The 20,785-nt window shown below is 41.6% G+C and overlaps 2 protein-coding genes across 3 annotated transcripts; one reads left to right on the forward strand and one right to left on the reverse strand.

The window, feature by feature from the left end:
* Positions 1 to 1,091: 1,091 nt before the first annotated feature.
* On the reverse strand, positions 1,092 to 4,106 carry cbln2b (cerebellin 2b precursor). The gene is made up of 4 exons (XM_029457759.1): positions 3,864 to 4,106; positions 2,986 to 3,510; positions 2,222 to 2,341; positions 1,092 to 2,138 (listed from the first exon to the last, which is right to left on the reverse strand). Exons 2-4 carry the CDS (start codon positions 3,271 to 3,273, stop codon positions 1,941 to 1,943), a joined length of 606 nt encoding a protein of 201 aa, XP_029313619.1. The 5' UTR covers positions 3,274 to 3,510; positions 3,864 to 4,106; the 3' UTR covers positions 1,092 to 1,940.
* A 2,615-nt stretch (positions 4,107 to 6,721) lies between these two features.
* Positions 6,722 to 16,914, forward strand: fbxo15 (F-box protein 15). 2 transcript variants are annotated; one of them, XM_029457906.1, is made up of 9 exons: positions 6,722 to 6,976; positions 8,449 to 8,553; positions 9,845 to 10,084; positions 12,287 to 12,490; positions 12,579 to 12,708; positions 12,810 to 12,910; positions 13,700 to 13,845; positions 14,578 to 14,702; positions 16,514 to 16,914. In XM_029457906.1, exons 1-9 carry the CDS (start codon positions 6,885 to 6,887, stop codon positions 16,772 to 16,774), a joined length of 1,404 nt encoding a protein of 467 aa, XP_029313766.1. In that variant the 5' UTR covers positions 6,722 to 6,884; the 3' UTR covers positions 16,775 to 16,914. The 2 variants fall into 2 exon arrangements, with proteins under 2 accessions (XP_029313766.1, XP_029313767.1); XM_029457907.1 differs by having other exon boundaries at positions 12,828 to 12,910.
* Positions 16,915 to 20,785: the final 3,871 nt, after the last annotated feature.

Below are 20,785 nucleotides of genomic sequence, written 5' to 3' on the forward strand. Positions count from 1 at the left end.
TCCATACAGGAAGTTTAAATGTGTGTCCAGTTAACACAGCCACATGTCTACACAACAGTACTCGCCTCCACAGCATTAAAATATAAATAGTATAATAAGTCAACTTAAATAAATGTTACAAACTCAGCTACAGCAACACAGTTTGACCCAGTAGTCTCACATCTGGCCTGCAAAATTAAAGACAACTCAAGTGCAACTTCCATAACTGTGTAAAACAGTAGGACACCTGGATATTGAACTGCAGTCCACACCCTAATTGATCCAAACTCATCTGCTACGGATCAGATTTAACAAGATCAATAAAGGATGAAGGCGTTCACCTGGATTCACCTCATCACCGAGATAATATTGAAAAAGATCAGTTGAATATATTGTTGGCAAATGTCTCTAAATCAACATTTCTCTTTTCTGTATTGTTTGATTTCTGGTTAGTATTTAAAAAAGTATTCAGTAAAAATATTCTGGAACAAGTCATGTGTATGTGTGTGTATGTGTGTGCGTGTGTGTGTGTGTGTGTGTGTGTGTGTGTGTGTGTGTGTGTGTGTGTGTGTGTGTGTGTGTGTGTGTGTGTGTGTGAGAGAGAAAGGTTGATTTTCAAACAAGATGGCATCCAGTTACAGAAACGAACAGCACAGAGGGGACTCTTGTTAAACTACAGTATGGAACATGTATTTTGTCCCGTTTATTCACATCAACCTCAAACTTATATGATTCTTCTTCAGAATGTATGATTGTATAATTCGGGCTTTTTGTTTCCACCCTGTAAGAAAACGCGTTTATCTTTAGTTTCTATCCGTCGTGCTGCGTAAAGGTGGATGTGTTGGAACTTGGAGCTCAATACTTTCCAGCGATGTTATTCTTTCAAAATAGTTCTATTCTATAAGTTGTCAAATGTATTTCCTGACGTGTAACACGTGCTGCTGTGAGACTTTTTGAACGAGGAGTCCAACAGTATGTTTCAGCACCTCGGACAGCGACTAAAGCGTCTGTTTCCTTGCGAGGCCTTTCTGCTTTGTGTCCCACACATTAATTCTTCGCCCTGTTCCCTTTGAATGCAAAGTCATGAGAATAAAAAGTGATAAATGCGCTTAGCCTATACAATACAATATCTTTTATTAAGCGGGACATATAGGGATTCTTCTATTATTTCCACAATGTACATTTTGTGAGCAACGTCACTGAACATTAAATCAGTCAAAGCTACGCAGATTCCGAAATGTAGAACACACGATAATGTGAATATGTACTTTATAAATTATAGAATTATTCTTTAATAAAAGGGCTCTAAATCGTCTCCGGTGGCTGAAATATGTCGCCTTTTTTCTCTTATAATAAACTCGTCAGCGGCCTACATTTGGCTTATTTTCAATATGTTCAGCATCCAAACGCAACACCATTGACAGCACAAAACATAAAGTAAAAACTTCCATTCGTGCAAAAAAATGCCTTGGGCGTGAAAGCACTTCTTCTCTGGTTGTCCATAATTCCATATACTTCACTTGGACGGAAACCATATATTCTTTAAGGCTATACAAACACAAAATAGAGCATAACACACTCGGCCTGTCCAGCACGTCAGTTCCTCCACTCTTCATCTTCTCCCTTGTCCATTTTGCCCACCCGTTTGTCTGTTGGCAAAGTTTTGTTTTCCAAGAAAGAAAAAAATCCAAATTCCCGACAAGCACGCGCCACTGGCCGATCAATACGTTTAATCATCCAGATTGCGTAAAAGTTGACTGATGGATTTGAATATATGAAACTCCAAGGAAACGTTCATATTTGACTAGATAGTGGACGAGTGTAGGTATACAGATATTCGTCGGCTTCCTTGGCTGACAGTTATTTAAGCTGAAAATAAATGGCATGTTTTTTTTTCTTTTTTTCTTTTTGTTCCTCAACCTAAGCAGAGTCCCGTGCGACGTGGGCCATCGCCGATTAGATTATAGAGGAAAGACTAGAAAGCCAGAGAAGGTGGAGTATTTCCATCCGCCCATCAAGGTGCCCCGTTCCAGCTTGAGAGAGACGCGGTCCTCCCGCTCAACCATCAGCAGTACTCCGTTGCTGGCCGCCTCTCTCGTGACGTCCTGGTCACCGGCGAATGCTGATATTACCGGATAATCATTCTGCATCAGGTTCACCTGCAGGAGAGGGGACAGTTCAGTCTCATGCTTACTGACCTATTAGATGCTGAATGCAGACCAACTGTTTCATAGCTGCTCACCTGTATGGTTTGTCTGTTGTAGACCTTCACCACGTGAAAGCTGAAACTATAGATCCCCCTCCTCGGAGCCTGGAAAACACTTGCTTTGAGATCGAAATGGTTGCCGATATTCACTAAAACCTATGACCAAGAAGGGCGCAAAATGAGAAAGCGGTTGGTTAATTGTTCCATCTGCATGCTTCACTTTACACAACAGCTGGTTTTGTAGTTATGTGTTGTTTGTCTCTGCCACGCATTGTGACTTTACAGAGAGGTGTATCAGTTTGATTCTGTATGCCGAATGTTTTAAGGCTGTACTTCTGTCGCAGTTTGGGATGGTTCCCAATTTCATGCTTGAAACAGGCCAGACCTCAGCCGTGACAACTAAGTCGAACATCCGAGCAAAAGCAAAACAATGCACCTGTCAGTGCGGCCGAGGCCTAACACACATATGTGATCAATGATCCTGCATGGATTACCATTCGTTTTGACAGTGCATCTCTGAATCACGCCAATTACGCACAACATCCAATGAATCATTTTCAAAGGAAAACAGGATTATGTTCTTAAGGTTAGAGATACTCAGGGCTTAGATCACACAGAGCGTGAGCAGTGATAGGAAATCAATGAAACATAACCTTTAACAAGGTCTGCTCGCCCCCGGCAAATACAAGGTAGGGATAAATAAATAAAAATGATAATGGAGCCAAGATATTTGCCCGTATCTGATTTAATATTTGACTTTTGATGAACTGTGTTAGTGCTAAATTCAGTGAACATCTGACCTGGTCAAAGTAGATGGTCATAGACGTGTTGCTCATCTCTGACGGCTCGTGGTTGGTTCCACGCACGGCGGAAAAAGCCACCTTTGCCCCAGCAGAGCGGACTGATATGCCAAGTGAGGAGGTGACCCCTCCTTCTGAAGAAGGGTTCGAGTCGCACACCACAAGACACTTCCCTTCCAGCACGATGGGCTCCGTGTCGTTCTGGCCGAGGCAGAAAACCACGCTGCATCCCAAGAGGAGGACCAGTGCCAGTGAGGCACAGAGTCCCGGGCAGCGCGCGGGCACCATGGTTGGATCGCTGATCCCGTGCACACTGATACAACCCGGCAGCCCCTTGGAGGTTTGTTAGTACTAGATCACCTGGTCCAGACTTCCCTTCTCCTCTCTCTCTTCCTCTATCTGTGAATCTTCCTCACTCTCTCAAACACCCTCTGACACACAGACGCACTCCGGCGGTGACTCCCCTCCCTCCTGGGCGTCTTAGTTGATTTGGGGAAAGTATTCAGACAACTGTTGTTGTAAATCCTGATGATTTAAGACACCAAACGAGAAGGCTCGTATCAGACAGCAGTATGAAAACAATTTCACATAGTTAAGTCGTCAAACTTGAGTATTTTATGTATGCGTAAAATAGCTATCGTGCGTAAAATGAAAGATAGTCGCTGTCAGGAAATACAAAACAATTAAATCGCTAATATACATTTTCTATTCGTCCATTAATTATGAAACCAACTATTTGTGCAATAGCACTTGGTAAAATTACCATGTCCAAAGAAAATGATGTCACAGCTATCTGTTCCCATCGTTCTAGTTGGTAATAATAATTAAACAAGCACTTTGCAGGCATTTCTGTGGAGGGAAGGTAAATCACGACCTACCTGTGCAATCCATCCCGCTGTAATGCGCTCTGTCTCTCGCAGACTGTGAACTGAGCGCTCAGATCGCTGGTGCTAAAACAGCAAGAGTCTCTGGGCTCCCTTTCGAGGGACAACTCACGCCCATTCTTTGTGTGTAGCCACTGCAACAAGACTCATCAGAAGTATCCCGCGATTAAAAGCACATGCGTGGACAAATGGGTTTGTTTACATATTAATCAGTTCGATGTTGTGCGCTCGGGGCCCCTTGGGACGGCAGAAATCACTTGCTCTCATATGTCTGTCATATATATGCTATGAGTTTCTCATGTCTCTCCCTGATTAATCTGAAACGAAGGGGGTTGCAGCGCTGAACCCAGCTGTTGCATGGCACATTCAGCATGCATGGTGGCCTATATGTTACTAATTTGAGACTTAAACAAGCGTGTTCATGAGTCCAATAAAGATACTTGTGCGCCATCCAGTGGCGGATTTATCTTCTGCAGACTGGTTGTCAGAAACAATCATAGCACACAAGTGATTAAAATAGCAACCTTTATCTTCTGGCATGTTGTATTGCTACTGCATATCAGCACATAATTCCACATGCACATTTAACATACACCCCATAAGCAAGTTGAAAGCATGGTGACACTTCAGAATAACCCTCTTCACAGAAAATGTCCTCTGCCTTTCTATACAACCCTTGGCCTTTCTTTTCAATTCCTGACATGTCATCATCCTTTGAAGAGCTGTGTAGAGGGTCCCTATCACACCTCCACACCTCTGAAGAGTCTGAGAGTGGGCTTCAGAAGTGGTGAACCCTCACTTTAGACCTTTAATGAGCTGTCATTTTCCTACGTAAAGATATGCTAACTGGCTACATTATGCATGGCACTCACATCTGCAAGGGAAGGCACTCTTTAGTCTTCAACTTAATCGGCTCAAGAAAATACCGTCTCCTGAAACACATTTCATTAAAGCTGTATTTTGAATTCATGCAAGCAAAATGGATAGGCGAGAGGACAAATCCAAATATTTTACCTACTGAATGTCACTATCAATAAGCATTAAAAGCCTCGGCACATATACAGAATATGAGGCTGCCATAAAGGCAACGTTATCTAATAATGATCCACGACTTGCCGTGCGTAGAGAAGACATTATTTTAGACTTAATCATGACGATCCTTCCCCCCCTTTCTCAGCCACATTTGACAAACATTGCACTGTCAGAGCTGGCTGACAAACCATGCGGAAGAGTGACATCAGGTATCCAAGAGCCACAACTGACCCCAGGCCTTCAGAAGGACACACAGCTACAGAAAACATCAAATGTCAAGTACAGGGGACATGCAAGGGGAAGGGATGTGGCCTACATGGCGTTGCCGTACCAGGGGCTGCCGCTGCCCTAAAAGGGTCTTCACTTCCATCAGGCGAGCTGATCGGCGAGACTGACGACAGGGTTATGCTTATTTTCCCTGACAGCTAGCAGAGCCTACTGGCTTCCAGGATTGGGGAGGTCGATTACGTGATGGGTCTCAAAGCAAGCCATCTGCTATTGCAAAGAAAAGGACTTAGCATTAGCCTGGGTTGTTCGCAGTAGCACTTACATACACCGAACATCCCAGATAGCCTGATTTATATCACATTTCATTTCTAAAAACATGTTGGAAATAGATTTGTTTTAAATTGCTGTTGACAGTAGTTTCTAGTCAATGATGATGATTAGTGATAAAAGTCTATATTCAAAATTTCCTCTAAAAAGTCTTTGACTCTAATATGTCAACAAAATGGAACAAGAATTTTGAATCTGCTTTATCCAAAGTCCACATTTCTGTTCTGGAAATGTAGCAAATTACCGCCTATTTAATGAGATAATTCCTCATTTGCATATTTAAAAACGTGTAATAATTTGTCTTAATGTGAGTAATGAACTGGGGAAGTTTCATTATGATATCTAAGAGTTAAACGTTTTACCGCTGTCACAATTATCACACACGTACCTTGTGTTACAAATACCATGTATGAAACATCCTTAACATCAGAGGAGGCCTGCCCTCTGTGCTCACACCACCATATGCTTTAAGTTTAAAATACCCCCTTTAAAACAAATATGTGTCCATCTGCCTGCCTGTCCATCTGTTTGTGTGCAGCTATAAATGAATCTGTAACTTCATATCTGAAATGAGGTCAGACTAAACAAACAAGTTCACTTGCAGCCCTGAAAGAAACCGAGTGAATGTCGTTATTTCTCTTCTGTCTTACATCAGTAACATGTCACCTCTATTTTAACATGTGTGAGGAGACCGCTAACATCAATCTTGTCCCCTGCTAGTGCCGGGCTAACACCAGGTGAGGAGTGATATTGGTAACCCAGAGAAAGCTTATCAGACTGTACTTTGCCCTCCTGAGGTTACAGTAACTGCCTTTTGTGTGTGTGTAATCAAATTGTAGAGACAAAAATCGGTTTCAATTGGGGACAAATTGAAGGTTCCCTGAAGGTAAACCATTAAATCTTAGATAGTAAGACTTGAATCAGGGTTAGGCACATTGTGGTTATGGATAAGTCTACAGGCAATGAAATAAAGGGGGGGGGGGGGGGGGTTATGACAGTCTCTGACACATGATGCAAGGCACACTAGATTCATAATTAAAATGCAATTTTTATATTATTCCGGAAGTGATATTTTACAAAAAAGGAGAAAAGTAGGCCTATATGTGCCTATATGTTTATTTTTTTACTTGCATTTCATATATTTATTATGACCATATTCCACCTGTGTAATTAGCCCTACACAAGATAACAGGTTATCCGCTTTTATTTTGAAAGAAAGTACAGCCACTCCCCACCGGAAAATATATGTCTGCACGCGGGAGGAACTGGAACGGACGTCACCATGGCGACTGGACGCGGACGCCATTTATGTCGCTAACTTGTAGAGCTGACGTCACACTCTGAACGCTTCATGGCCTCAACTTCCGAGCAAATATAAATTAAAAAGATCTTGAATCCGACTCAAAGAGGTCAAGCCCAGAGAAACAAATGGCGGCAGCACCGACTGCAGTTACGTGCAGAGTGCGGGCCGCGAGGACGTCCAGGAGAGCTGCCAAACCATCTCTGAACTTCATGGGAAGGTAATCTATCAACACATGGTGATGTTTCCCTGCGTGACATGCAGCTCCAGTGTTGTGTTGCCTTGTTAGTGAAGGGATTTATAGACCTATGCTTGCAGCCAAACACAATAAAAGCATCGCAATAATCAATACAAGTGGAAGACACTAAACTACACGTTCAAATTAAGCGGGTTCTTCATATTGAATGCAGTAAAGAAATGAAACACAGCAGGAGCAAGTCAGCATCTATTGCTTTCCTCCCTTCAATAGGGCTGCAGCTAGCAATTAGTTTAATTAATCTGATTATTTTCTACCATCATTTGGGTTTTAATATGTCAGTAAATTGATATCCGGTCAGCAGAAAGTCTTCAACTGCATCTTAGCCACTTACAAAATAGAATAAAATTCTTATTTCTGTCTGCTGCACTTACAGTGGTTTGGCTTATTTGAAGCTATAGTACTGCACTTAAAATGATTTCACCTATTTGATGCTAATGCACTTGTAAGCTGTTCGGAGTTGTATCCTCATGATTGTTTGCACTTATTGTAAGTCGCTTTGGACAAAAGTGTCAGCTTAATGTAATGTAAAAAATGTAAAGTAAATAATGTTCATCCCTGTTTCTCAAAGTCCAAGGGGATGTTGTTAAATGTGTTGTTCTGTCAGTGGATATACAGCGGGGAATGTCCCTCTGACATGGTGGGAGTTTGAGTCTTTAGTCTTTATGCGACAACACTGAGGATTTACTGTAACTTGTGACTTATGGTGCCGACCATCAGCTCCACTCGCCGTCCTTTTAGAAATGCCAAAAATCCCTCAAACCAATATCTCTATATGTTTGTTGACGGCCCAACATGTCAATGAGAGTTTAACTATTTGAGTGATTTGTATATCAAAGCTGAAATGGACTCTGAATATGACTTATTCATGTTGAGTCTCATTTGTGAAGTTGTTTCATCTGGTTTATTGATGCAGCGAGATGTCAGTGATTGAGCAGGCAGGTAATGTAAAGGTGAATATATTACTCAACAGATTGAAACGGATGGCAGTGGCATCATTAACCGGGACCGGTGCAACCACACCAACCGGATCAATATTTTTCAATAACAGATATGAAGAAGATATTTAAACATACTCTTAGTAAGAAAGATGGAATATCTCACATTACTTTAATTGAATCTCATGCAGCTTAAGAAGGATTATTTTATCTTAATGTGTGTAAGGATGTAACTGCGTCTTCTGTTATGTGTTGTATTCATATTACAATCTTCTAAGAGAGTTTTACAAAACGCTTAATTCTGAAGTTTATACCAAATCTACTGAATCAGAACTTCGACACGGGTCGTTTCACTGTGTTGTCACGAGTGTGTGATAAGATTACTGAGTAGCCTGTCAACAGCTCATTTGTCTGAAACACCGGCGGCTCTAAAGAAATGAAACACAGGTGTCACTTCTTTGTGCTATCGTCTAATTACCTTTTTTTTTTTTACCGTAGACTTCCATCAGAGATCCTGTTTAAGATTCTGTCATATCTGGATGCCTCCGCTCTTCACAGCATCAGTCACGTCAATAAGCTCTTCTCTCAGCTCGCCAACGATAAGTCAGTATCGTGTGAATGTAACATACACAGGACTTTAAATACACGTATGTTAGGAATCTAATGCAACTGAGCTGCAGAAATCTTTGTTTTCAAAGTTTTTGTGTCTTATTCTCTTGAAACAAGTGAACAAACTACCAGTGCAGTAAATATGTTTATTACAGATTAATCTGCCAATCATCGTGATTAATTGTTTGGTCTAAATATATATAAATAAGTATAATAAAATACTGACTGCATCTGCAGATTTGATAACTTTTTTAATGAATAGTTTTAGTACTCAGTTTAAAAAGAAATGGATTAGATAGAGATGTTTTTATGAAGTGACAGAACCTTAGTGAGACAACCTATAGGCAGGCGTCCCACAAGAGTTGATGCATTGTATAATGATGTAGATCTAGTTGTTATTGTCTAAAGCTGGGGTCTTCAACGTTGTTCAGGCCAAGGACCCCCAAACTGGTGTAGCATGGAGCAGGGACCCCCTGCTTCAAACGAAAAGTGGGGTGCTGTCAGAGTTCTGTGCGAAGGGGGCTGGGGAGGATGTGAATGTGCAAAAAAAAAAAGATTTGCGGACCCCCTGTTGAAGCCCTATGGTCTAAGCATAGGTCTTCAACAGGGGGTCCGCGACCCCTTTAAAAATGTTTTTATTTTTATTTTACTTTCACATTCCCTCCTCCGCTGTACTTCATGTGACACACACCTACAGTCAGACATAGAGTGGAGGAAAGGAGAGTGGTGAACTAAAATAAATGTGTTTGGGGGTCCTTGGCCTGAAACACATTGAAGACCCCTGGTCTAAAGCATGAGTAATGAAGGAAGACATTCGAGCTAAAAAACATAAAAAAATAAGCTTTTTTGGATAAACATAGAACTGACATGTAGTTAAGGTTTAGCCTTACTTATTTGTTTATTCTATTATTATTTTCATGTTACTTTTCTTATCTGCGCGAGACTTTATAGGATAATGACTCTACTTGTTATTTCTATTGAAAATTATAATCAGTTAAGTTTATTTTGAATCTCGGGGAGACCTGTGATACCCTTTAGGCTTCTGGCCTCCCTGAGATATTCTGTTATTATTTATATTGTTAATGTTTTTATGTGCTATTAAATTAAAATCAAAACTAAGAATGAGAAGCACTTAAACAGGAAATGAAACCTTTATCACAAAGCTTAATTTTTCTCAACCAACACACAAATAACAAAGGATTTTCCTGTTGTCTATGTATTGTTGTATATCCACATATTAAACATTATTGAATCACAGCCCCCTGTCATCTTTCTCTACCGTCAGTGCTCTGTGGAGAAAGATTCACATGGCAGCGCTTCGCAGGACTAAGAAGCGTAAAGCGAAGCACATGGACGAGCTGCTGCTGCAGACGGCCACGGTGGAGCTGCAGGGCCGGCCTGCAGGCTTCTGGAAGTGTCTGCACTTCAAGGCTGCGCTCACATATGACATGAACAAGTGCAAAAGTCATCTTGCACTCGTCAGCCGTCACACCGGGCTGCCCAGCCGAACAGAGCGGGTCCTCAGGTAAGAAATGGAGGGCGGCAAAAGCTGCTTTTGAAAACCACTTAATCGAAGTACCCGAGGCCACTTGATTTCACTTACCTGCCACCTGAGTCGCCTGCCAAGTGTTGTTTGTGAGTTAAGCTAATTAAGTGCTAAGCATGTAGTTTCAAGCATTTGAATCCCTCAGCGACTGAGGTGAGAAAAGGTCTCATTATTTCTCTCTGGTGTGAATTAGTTTCATACTTTACAGCTGCTTTACTTTATTTATCTATAAGGAGATGTGTGGGTCACACTTTGTGCTCCACGTCGGGCTGTGAATCTTTCCGTATCTCACAATTCTTCGGGTCACGATTTGATTTGTGTTCTTGGTTCTCCCGTCCGCTGTGCGCTGATGAAGGCGGTGTTCAAATGATGCATGAAAACAGAGTAAAGTTTGAGTAAGAATACATTTTTATATTTTAAAAAGTTGTATCATCTGATTGCAATAATGTAAACACACGCTGAGACAAAAGGGAACGTTTATTCCTGCTGAAAAAAGTTTCTCTCAATTCTCAGCGACTTCAAGAATAACAAGTTCTACAAAATAAACACAAATGCTGCCTGCTACATGTATAAAGTCGTGTAGCTGCATCTTTATTTCTCAGAAACTTGACAATTAAAATAAATAAATGGTACATCGTTTTAAATATCGATGTTTGAGTTTCCAATCGATTCCGAATATGAGAAGATAAGAATCTCCTTCCTCACACGCGTCTGTTCTGTTCCCCCTCCCTCGTGCTGTAACCTGCCATCTCTTCGGTGTCGCGCTGCTTCACAAAGCGGCTCTGCGAGCTGGAATGAAACCTCGGCTCTGTTTGTGGTTAGCAAACAGTAAAACTTTGGAGATCCACCCTCGGTGTCAAGAAAGTTCAAGGGTAGAAACTAGAGGACAGGTCAAGCCGCTGGCTATGAAAAACAAACCACGCTTTGTTTTTCATATCGCATTTAATGACACTTTCTTATTAAAGGTGAGAAGGGGGTCTCTGTCTGAGCGAAATTTCTGCTCAGGGGGATGCCAGCACGCAGGGGAAAGCTCCCTCATCGCCTCCGCCGCCGTTTCTGCTGTGTTTTTATAACCTCTGATTAGAGGCTGTGCAGCACTCAATTCTGAGTTCTGTGGCAGTCGCTGTGGTACAGAGGGGAAGTAGACATAATTGTGTTCCTGAGGCTGTCTGAATTGTTGAAATAAATTACTTAGGCCCCCCCCAACTCCTCATCCACACACACCCACACATTCATGCACGCACACCTTCCTCCACCCACCGACTCAGAAGATTCCCTGAGGGGGGTTTGTCTGTCGGAGACACTGAGGAGCATGCGATTTACCTTGGTAATAATCATTTCACAAGACATCACACACACAGACAATGCAGAGAGAAATCCCCTGGGTCATGCAGGGCCTCCTGGGCTGCTCCACTTCTTAGCTTTGTTCCATCACTTAATTGATATTGGATGGTGCCTCAGTGAGACACCGGCTGCATCACAGTAGGGGCAGCCCTGAATCACAGTTTAGACAGAATTGGATCAAGAGATTTATCACAACAGCTGCAGTTTCATTTCATTCGTTGCATATCATTCCATTAGCAATAACAACTTAACGGGACTCGCACTACTCCTAACTGCTGTCAGAGGAACATTACAGACGTTCAACTCACAGTTTGCCTGATTTTATAGAGTCAACAAAACCTGATTATTTCATCTGTGTTGGTTTCAAATAAATATTTGAAAATCGATTTTTTTATCAGTAATTTCAATTCACAGGTGTCTTCATGTGGCTATGAGGGAATGTTAGGTGACAACATCAGGGTCTGGAAGCTGCCCGGTACATACAACGGTTTAGTAGCTTATAGCTAATTTCTCCCTTCATGACAACTGTATGGGGGGAGGTTATATTACTCACACAGTAAATTATGTTAAGGCTTAATGTGATGTTCCCTATTCGCTAAGACCTGCTCACCGCTACGACTCCGCCAGCTGTCGGAGCCACCATGGAGCTGCATCGTCACTAACTGCTCTCCCTGAAGAAATACTCTCTTTGTTTCAGAGAGAAGCAGACAGAAGTCAGCAGCTAGCAAAGCATAGAAGTGCTAACTTCCCCCACTGCATATAAACAATGGTTCATGCTTTCATTGCCAAAGACCTGTCATATATGTTTGGCTATAATCCTGCATTATCTTATTCCAGAGACTTGCACGTCACCTGGGAGGTGACGGTCTCTGATCAGTCGGGGCGAGACGGCAGACATGAGCTGAGCTGGTCCCAGTTCTGCGAGACTTCAGTGAGTCTGTGCTGGAGCGCAGGAGGCTGCTCGCCCAACTACAAGCAGATTTCCACCCTTCAACTCCACGGTGTCAGGAGGATCGCCCTCAACTGCCCCGGCCTGAAGATGTGAGACAGACGGCGTCTTTCCCCACTTCCTGTCTCTCTGCATGTCTGTTTCAGTGAGACCTACTGTTGTCTCTGCTCGCTCCTTCAGACCCGGCTGGAGGTCCCTCATGGTGAAGGTAGACGTGCAGGCCCTGACTGAATGCGTGCAGGTCATCGGTCAGGACAGGATGGTGGTACTGAAGCTGCTCCAGCCTGGCGTTCTCATCGGCGTCTGGAGGGTAACTACTTCACAGGCAGCTACTTTTTAATTATTATTATTATTCATTTGTTTTCAATGAATTCAGCTGAAAAATAACTTTTTTACTGACCAGATTTGAAGCGATGTGTCTCTGTGCAGGACCAGTGCTCTGTGGCCTTTGTCATGTTCACCCTCCACTTCCACAGGCTGGTGGAGAGAAGCACCCAGGGAGAGTCTCTCCGGTAGGCTGCACTGAAACACACGCTTCCTCTTCACCGCTTACATGTGTGCAGAGTATCACCTCTGATGGATGGGGCTCAGATGTGACCCATCTATGATGCACAGCAGGGGGGGGAGCTGCAGCATCTCTGCACCTATATGTCACCAGCACAGTGAGATAATTGGACTGCACCACACTTTTATATATTGACATTACTCTTGTTATGTGTCAGTATTGTCATGAATTATTTTTCATGAGGACACAACACAGTGCAGCTGTTAATTGCAAGCAGTTGAAATCATTACTTAGTGTTAAGTTTGAATTAAATTGATTGATTAAAAACCAATAAGCAAGGAAGGAAGCTTGATACCTGGATTGCTGCTGGCGGCTAATACTGTATATATATGTTTTGGTCTTTCTTGTGAAATACTTTCACCCCATGTTAAGTCAGGCCTCTAAAAATCCAGTGAAGAGGGTCACAAGTTATTAAGTTATATAATGTTAAAACATTATTTTAAAGGTTCAGGAGCCACAAATGTTGGGAACCACTGAGCCAAACATTACAAAATGTTGTTGGTATTTAGAACTGGAGTTACTGCTCCACTCACTGTGAGCCTGAGACCCCGCTCAGTGTGGACACAGCGCCCTCTGCTGGTCTCGTGTGAGAACACAATGTTACGTCATGGTTTCAGTCCACAGAAGAATTAAGCCTCGGAACGCCTTCTTAATAAAATCCCTTCTTCTTCACGCTCCTCTTTACTAACTACAGTCTTAGTTTCATTTTCCTTTTTTGTATTTCTCCTCTCTCCAGCACCTACGTGGAGCCAATCATCAAACCCCCTTTTGATGACATCGACCCTGAATACGGTCTCCATGGTTACCAGCTACACATTGTTCTCCACGACACCGCATGCGAGATCATGTCCGAAAGCTTCCCCGAGCTCTTCTGCCGGAGGAGTAATTTATTTCTGCTCACATTCACTAAGTCACACCGTCTGCTGTCCTGCGCGGCTCCTTTAAAAAACTAATAGAAGTCATTTCTCATAGTACATATAGTTAAAATCTTTAGCCACAAGTCTCAAGAAATGCTGCTTTGCTCTTTATCAGGATAATGAACTCTGTGAGTCCTTCGCACCAACGTGCACTGAAGCACTGAAGCACTGAAGCATGTAGTCTGTAAAAGATTTGATTGTATATTTTGCCTTACAACTGTGATATGTACATTTTATATACAAATACACACATTGCAGTGCCCACCTACACACCTGGCCAATATGCACGACAGTATTTTATATCACATATATTTATCTTTATCTAATTCTCATTTTACTCTTATTCTAAATAGTAATTATTGCACACTAGCTGTTTTAGTGCAGTTTAAATACTGTTCCATTCTGCACACATTGCACGATCATGTCACAAATAAAACCTTTGAAGTTGAAATGAGTTTTTATACTTTACATTAATTAACAATCATTATATTGCAATAGATTTAAATCCTTTTAATCCTCATGTGCTTTCATTGGTTTTGAAATGACTAAACGTTTTATTTTGATGCTTTTAGGCTTAAACACTAAAATTTCTTATTATTGTTATTATTATTATTATTATTATTATTATTATTATTATTATTATTATTATTATTATTATTATTGTTAATATCTGTTGTGTGTTTTTGTCTTTGAGCAGCTCAGATCAGTGACGGTCTCATCCAGCTGACGGCCATCAGCAGGACGACACCGTCGCAGCACGCAGCTTTGTCTGGCAGCATCAGCCTTCCCTGGAGGTGTGAGGCCCTGCAGGGCACAGTGGAGGTAGGACATGTTCACACTGATTACACTGTGTGTTACAGGAAGAAAGAAATGCATAACCAAAACATAAGTAGGTTACTGACAAATGGTAAAAAAATAAATGATTATCTCTCATTTTATCATGAACTTTGACAGTTTTGACTTCAAGCATAATAGATGAGGAAACGATTTATAAATACTTAAATACACAAAATGTAATATTTTGTCACTAGGTCAAAAATCGAAATGATAACAAAAGACGGAGTTTGGTGCATCATGGGAGTTCTTCTCTCCTCCTCTCCTCTGATTCAAAGGTTAAACATCAGAGTTTCTCCTGCACGCTGTTCGGCTGCCGCTAACGTTTGTCAGCTTGTTTCTCTGAGAACTTAAGATTTAAAACACCAAGATGTAAAAAGTGTCTTAAAACTGGATACAAAGTCAGTTTATGAAGCTTCTGGCTACAAACACAACGCTGACGCTGCTCAAAGGGGAGACGACGCCATGACAGGAGACAGAGGAAACGTTACCTTCAGGAACATTACACATGTCTCTGTCTCACTACATATACAACACAGGACTGATGACACCATGACAGGAGAGAGAGGAAACGTTACCTTCAGGAACATTACACATCTCTCTGTCTCACTACATATACAACACAGGACTGATGACACCATGACAGGAGAGAGAGGAAACGTTACCTTCAGGAACATTACACATCTCTCTGTCTCACTACATATACAAAACAGGACTGATGACGCCATGACAGGAGAGAGAGGAAACGTTGCCTTCAGGAACATTACACATTTCTCTGTCTCACTACATATACAACACAGGACTGATGACACCATGACAGGAGAGAGAGGAAACGTTACCTTCAGGAACATTACACATCTCTCTGTCTCACTACATATACAACACAGGACTGATGACACCATGACAGGAGAGAGAGGAAACGTTACCTTCAGGAACATTACACATGTCTCTGTCTCACTACATATACAACACAGGACTGATGACACCATGACAGGAGAGAGGAAATGTTACCTTCAGGAACATTACACATGTCTCTGTCTCACTACATATACAACACAGGACTGATGACACCATGACAGGAGAGAGAGGAAACGTTACCTTCAGGAACATTACACATCTCTCTGTCTCACTACATATACAACACAGGACTGATGACGCCATGACAGGAGAGAGAGGAAACGTTGCCTTCAGGAACATTACACATTTCTCTGTCTCACTACATATACAACACAGGACTGATGACACCATGACAGGAGAGAGAGGAAACGTTACCTTCAGGAACATTACACATCTCTCTGTCTCACTACATATACAACACAGGACTGATGACACCATGACAGGAGAGAGAGGAAACGTTACCTTCAGGAACATTACACATCTCTCTGTCTCACTACATATACAACACAGGACTGATGACACCATGACAGGAGACAGAGGAAACGTTACCTTCAGGAACATTACACATGTCTCTGTCTCACTACATATACAACACAGGACTGATGACACCATGACAGGAGAGAGAGGAAACGTTACCTTCAGGAACATTACACATCTCTCTGTCTCACTACATATACAACACAGGACTGATGACACCATGACAGGAGAGAGAGGAAACGTTACCTTCAGGGACATTACACATCTCTCTGTCTCACTACATATACAACACAGGACTGATGACACCATGACAGGAGAGAGAGGAAACGTTATCTTCAGGAACATCACACATTTTTTTGTTGTTTTTTGACATCTTACTGATGGTCCACGTCTTGATATTTGTTTATTCCTCAACTTTTTACCAGAATTGCTGCATCATGAGTTTGACTCTGTTGGACGAATTTAAGAATCCCTTCTGGTGCGTTGGCTCTCCTGTTGCCATGGCGCTGCAGACTACGCCGGTCTCCTACGACTATGACGGTGAGCACTTCCTGATCCACTATCAGGACTCAGACGGTCGGGTGAAGATGGAACTGGTGAAGGAACAGAAACAGTTCCTTCTCATCAGCTTAGTTGTGTTTGTGACTGTTTGCAAAGTCAACAAACATTTCAGTAAAGATTACTGAAGTTTTTAATCTTTACAGTTGGACACTATGATCATTTTAAACTTAATTGATACTTTAATTGAGACATTTATTTAGTGATCTTTTGTAAATGCAGAAAAAGTCGCAGTTCAAAATGTTCAAATACTGAATAAATTAATACATTTTAAAAAACGTTTTTATGAATTAATGTGTGATCTGCTTTGAAACTTAACTCTTTAACTTTTTATTTCAATATACAAATGTTAATACCCTCATTGATTTGTCTTTTTACAGTTTGAATATATTAATCATTAACTAATTCATTAAATAGAGAAAGATGGGGAATACATTTTATTTGTATTTAATTTACTTTACTTTACTTACATAATATAATTCTTCTTCTTGAATTGCCTCATTTAAATAAAATGATTGATTAATAATCAGAATCTGCTTTATTGGCCAATTATGTGTACAAATAGCCAAATGAAGCCATTTTTAAGTTGCTCTCAATGACACAGAACAATATACAGTATCACAGTTCATTTATTATTTATTATTTCACTACATACAGCAGTGTTTTAAAGTCTTTTGTTGCAATGCATTGAAATGCATCCATAAACAGTGTTTACTGTTCACCCTCGTTCCCCCGAGCAGAAGTCACTTTACATATGTATCTGTTCTCGCGGTCACGGCCTTTAGTGACCCAAAAATATATTTTTTTCCTGCACGGTAAGAGGACACAGAATCTGATGCTCCATTTACATCGAGTCACTTTGCATTTAGAAACCTTGTGTGCATGTCGGAGGACAGATGATTCACCGATGTTTCTTAAGTTTAACCCACTTTAACACTTGAGCACCTTCTATCGTCCTCCCTCACAGCTGCTTGCATCACTTAGCAGATCCCTTCTAACTCAGTGTATCCACATTACTGATATATTAAATATGAATCTATCTATTAATAATTCTTATCGTTCTGTCTTTCTTGTATTTGGTGTATTTTCCTTTGTCTAAGTTGAGACCAGTGTGTCCACAGAAGTTCTTCAGAGCATCTTCTCTTTAATTAACACTTTGAACTCTTGAGCTCACATGTGTAAATGGATAAATGTATTTATATTTTATTTATCATTCACACAAATCAAGTTTTGTTTCCTCTTATTGTGGCATTTCTACCTGAGCACACACATTATATTGTCAGCCATTATGCAATCACTTTTAGATCAACATGCAGTGTAATGTGGACACTCTGGCAACACGTTAGGATTAATGTTGGGAACAGTTGCTGCTGATGGTCCAGCTCTGCTGATGGCACTAAACTAACTCTGGCTAATAGGATTTCAGATTTCCTTCCTTTTCTCTGTGAGGGTCATCATCACCTTGAAAAGATGCTTATTTTTCCAAACACATCACAAACTGCATTGGCAGTAGATCCAAAATCTGTTCAGGAAATGAGCCAGAGGGGAAAAGAGGGGCAACGGTATGAGTGATGAATTTTTTATTTTTGGTCACAAGCTTCACAATTGAATTAAAACGAGGGAGAGAAGTTGGTGTATCGATGAGAGGAAGTGGGAACAGATTGGGCACATTTAGAGAATAAATGATGTCGTACATCAGATGTAACCTCCCGCACATTAATAATGAAACTGACACATTATTCTCATCCAGCTTTATGTTGTTTTATACAGTTTTAGGTTTGACTGCCACCTAATGCTTATCTTCATGATCAAACTCCTAATAACCTCTGTGCCACATACTTTCAATGTCGATTAAGATTTGCAATACATTTGGATGGAAACCTGATCCCAAGGACTCCGCGTGTTTCCAGGCTCGTGCTCTCTGACTCCGTGCGTTTCCAGGCTCGTGCTCTCTGACTCCGTGCGTTTCCAGGCTCGTGCTCTCTGACTCCGTGCGTTTCCAGGCTCGTGTTCTCTGACTCCGTGCGTTTCCAGGCTCGTGCTCTCTGACTCCGTGTGTTTCCAGGCTCGTGCTCTCTGACTCCGTGTGTTTCCAGGCTCGTGCTCTCTGACTCCGTGTCAGCTGCTGAAGGCCTAATGGATGAAAGCCACACAGCAGTACATTGGATTGCTGATTTGGACACTTAATGCACTGACAGATGACATGGAATTGGCCATTACTCGGACTGAATGATGTGTACTATGTATGACTTTCAGGTTACGAGTGTGTTGCAACACATTTCCATTACAGTGACCTTCATACTACTGTTTGCTGTCACATCAGCTGTTGAAAACGGGCAATCTTTCATTCTTTGTTTTATTAGAAAAAGCGAGAGCCAAGGGTATTGTGGGCCAGTTAATGGACTCGCAAGAACATAAAGCCACTTATCCAAACGTTTTAGTCTGAGTAATGGCTAAACAAAGACTATGGATTCGGGGGACAAGGACCACGGAGCCTTGACTGAAAGTCTCTGCTGTTGCAGAAAGTAATAGCTTAATGCTCCTATGGTGATGTTTCTATGATGAATTATAATTAGAAACACAGGAATGAATTTAGAAAAGCGTACATTTATTCGACTGCAGGTTAATGTAGGTGCTTCTCCAGCAGATGGCTCTCTTTAGTAAACAATGGGAGAATCCTAAAACAGCACATTTTACCTTTTCTCCATCCCTTCAGTCCGTCCAAAGATAAAGAGAAACGTTTTATCATCAGTATTAAGTCGTTTCTGTGCATCATTTCTGCAAATGTGTCCTTTCTTTTTCTGCTATTTCTGCTAAGTAACTGCCTGTATGTTAATCAAAACCTAAAAGACTTGTCAAATAACGATTAAGGAAGAATCCCCAGTCAAACCACTGAATGGATATATTTAGTGTCGAAAAGCTTCATTAAACTCATCTTTCTTAGTTTCCTCACAAGCTAATCTTGGGAGGAAATTGGTTCCATTTTTAGCCTTTAATTCTGTCCCTTGTGAGACCAGCTGGGTCCGCTAACTGTTCAGCCTCACAAGCCAACGACAGTCGACATTCAGTCCGCTCAGGAAAACAATTAACTAATGAAGTTCACCGTGTGTGTGTGTGCGTGTGTGTGTTTGAGTGTGTGTGTGTGTTTGACTGTGTGTGTTTGACTGTGTGTGTGTGTGTGTTTGACAGTGTATGTGTGTGTGTGTTTGACAGTGTGTGTGTGTGTGTGTGTTTGACAGTGTGTGTGTGTGTGTGTGTATGTGTGTGTTTGACTGTGTGTGTGTGTTTGACTGTGAGTATGTCTGTGTGTGTGTTTGACAGTGTGTGTTTGACTGTGTGTGTGTGTGTGTGACTGTGTGTATGGGTGTGACTGTGTGTGTGACTGTGTGTGACTGTGTGTGTATGTGTGTGACTGTGTGTGTGTGTTTGACTGTGTGTGTGTTTGACTGTGTGTGTGAGTGTGTGTGTGTTTGACTGTGTGTGTGTTAACTGTGTGTGTGTTGACTGTGTGTGTGTGTATTTGATAGTGTGTGTGTGTGTTTGACTGTGTGTGTGTGTGCGTGTTTGACAGTGTGTGTGTGTTTGACAGTGTGTGTGTGTGTGTGTGTGTTTGACAGTGTATGTGTGTGTGTTTGACAGTGTGTGTGTTTGACAGTGTGTGTGTGTGTGTGTGTGTGTGCGTTTGACTGTGTGTGTGTTTGACTGTGAGTATGTATGTGTGTGTTTGACAGTGTGTGTTTGACTGTGTGTGTGTGTGACTGTGTGTGTGTGTTTGACTGTGTGTGTGTGTGTTTGACAGTGTGTGTGTTTGACTGTGCGTGTGTGACTGTGTGTGTGTGTTTGACTCTGTTTGTGTGTGTTTGACTGTGTGTATGTGTGTGAGTGTGTATGACTGTGTGTGTGACTGTGAGTGTATGTGTGTGACTGTGTGTGACTGTGTGTGTATGTGTGTGACTGTGTGTGACTGTGTGTGTGACTGTGTGTGTATGTGTGTGACTGTGTGTATGTGTATGTGTGTGTATGTGTGTGTGTGTGTGTGTGTGTGACTGTGTGTGTATGTGTGCACACAGTCAACATTTACAACGACCTTCTAAACTGATAGTCCTAAATATTAGATCACAATTTCCATCCCCCAAAAG

This window comes from Cottoperca gobio, chromosome 20 (assembly GCF_900634415.1).
Source record: "Cottoperca gobio chromosome 20, fCotGob3.1, whole genome shotgun sequence".
In the NCBI taxonomy this organism is placed as follows: domain Eukaryota; kingdom Metazoa; phylum Chordata; class Actinopteri; order Perciformes; family Bovichtidae; genus Cottoperca; species Cottoperca gobio.

Excerpts from the sequence above, each read along its gene's own strand:
- cbln2b (XM_029457759.1), bottom strand. The coding sequence starts at position 3,273 with ATGGTGCCCGCGCGCTGCCCGGGACTCTGTGCCTCACTGGCACTGGTC. Across the intron at positions 2,342-2,985 it reads TGACCATCTACTTTGACCAG|GTTTTAGTGAATATCGGCAA; the intron begins GTCAGATGTTCA and ends TCTTGGTCATAG. Across the intron at positions 2,139-2,221 it reads ACAACAGACAAACCATACAG|GTGAACCTGATGCAGAATGA; the intron begins GTGAGCAGCTAT and ends CCTCTCCTGCAG.
- fbxo15 (XM_029457906.1), top strand. The coding sequence starts at position 6,885 with ATGGCGGCAGCACCGACTGCAGTTACGTGCAGAGTGCGGGCCGCGAGG. Across the intron at positions 8,554-9,844 it reads TCTCAGCTCGCCAACGATAA|TGCTCTGTGGAGAAAGATTC; the intron begins GTCAGTATCGTG and ends CTCTACCGTCAG. Across the intron at positions 10,085-12,286 it reads CGAACAGAGCGGGTCCTCAG|AGACTTGCACGTCACCTGGG; the intron begins GTAAGAAATGGA and ends ATCTTATTCCAG.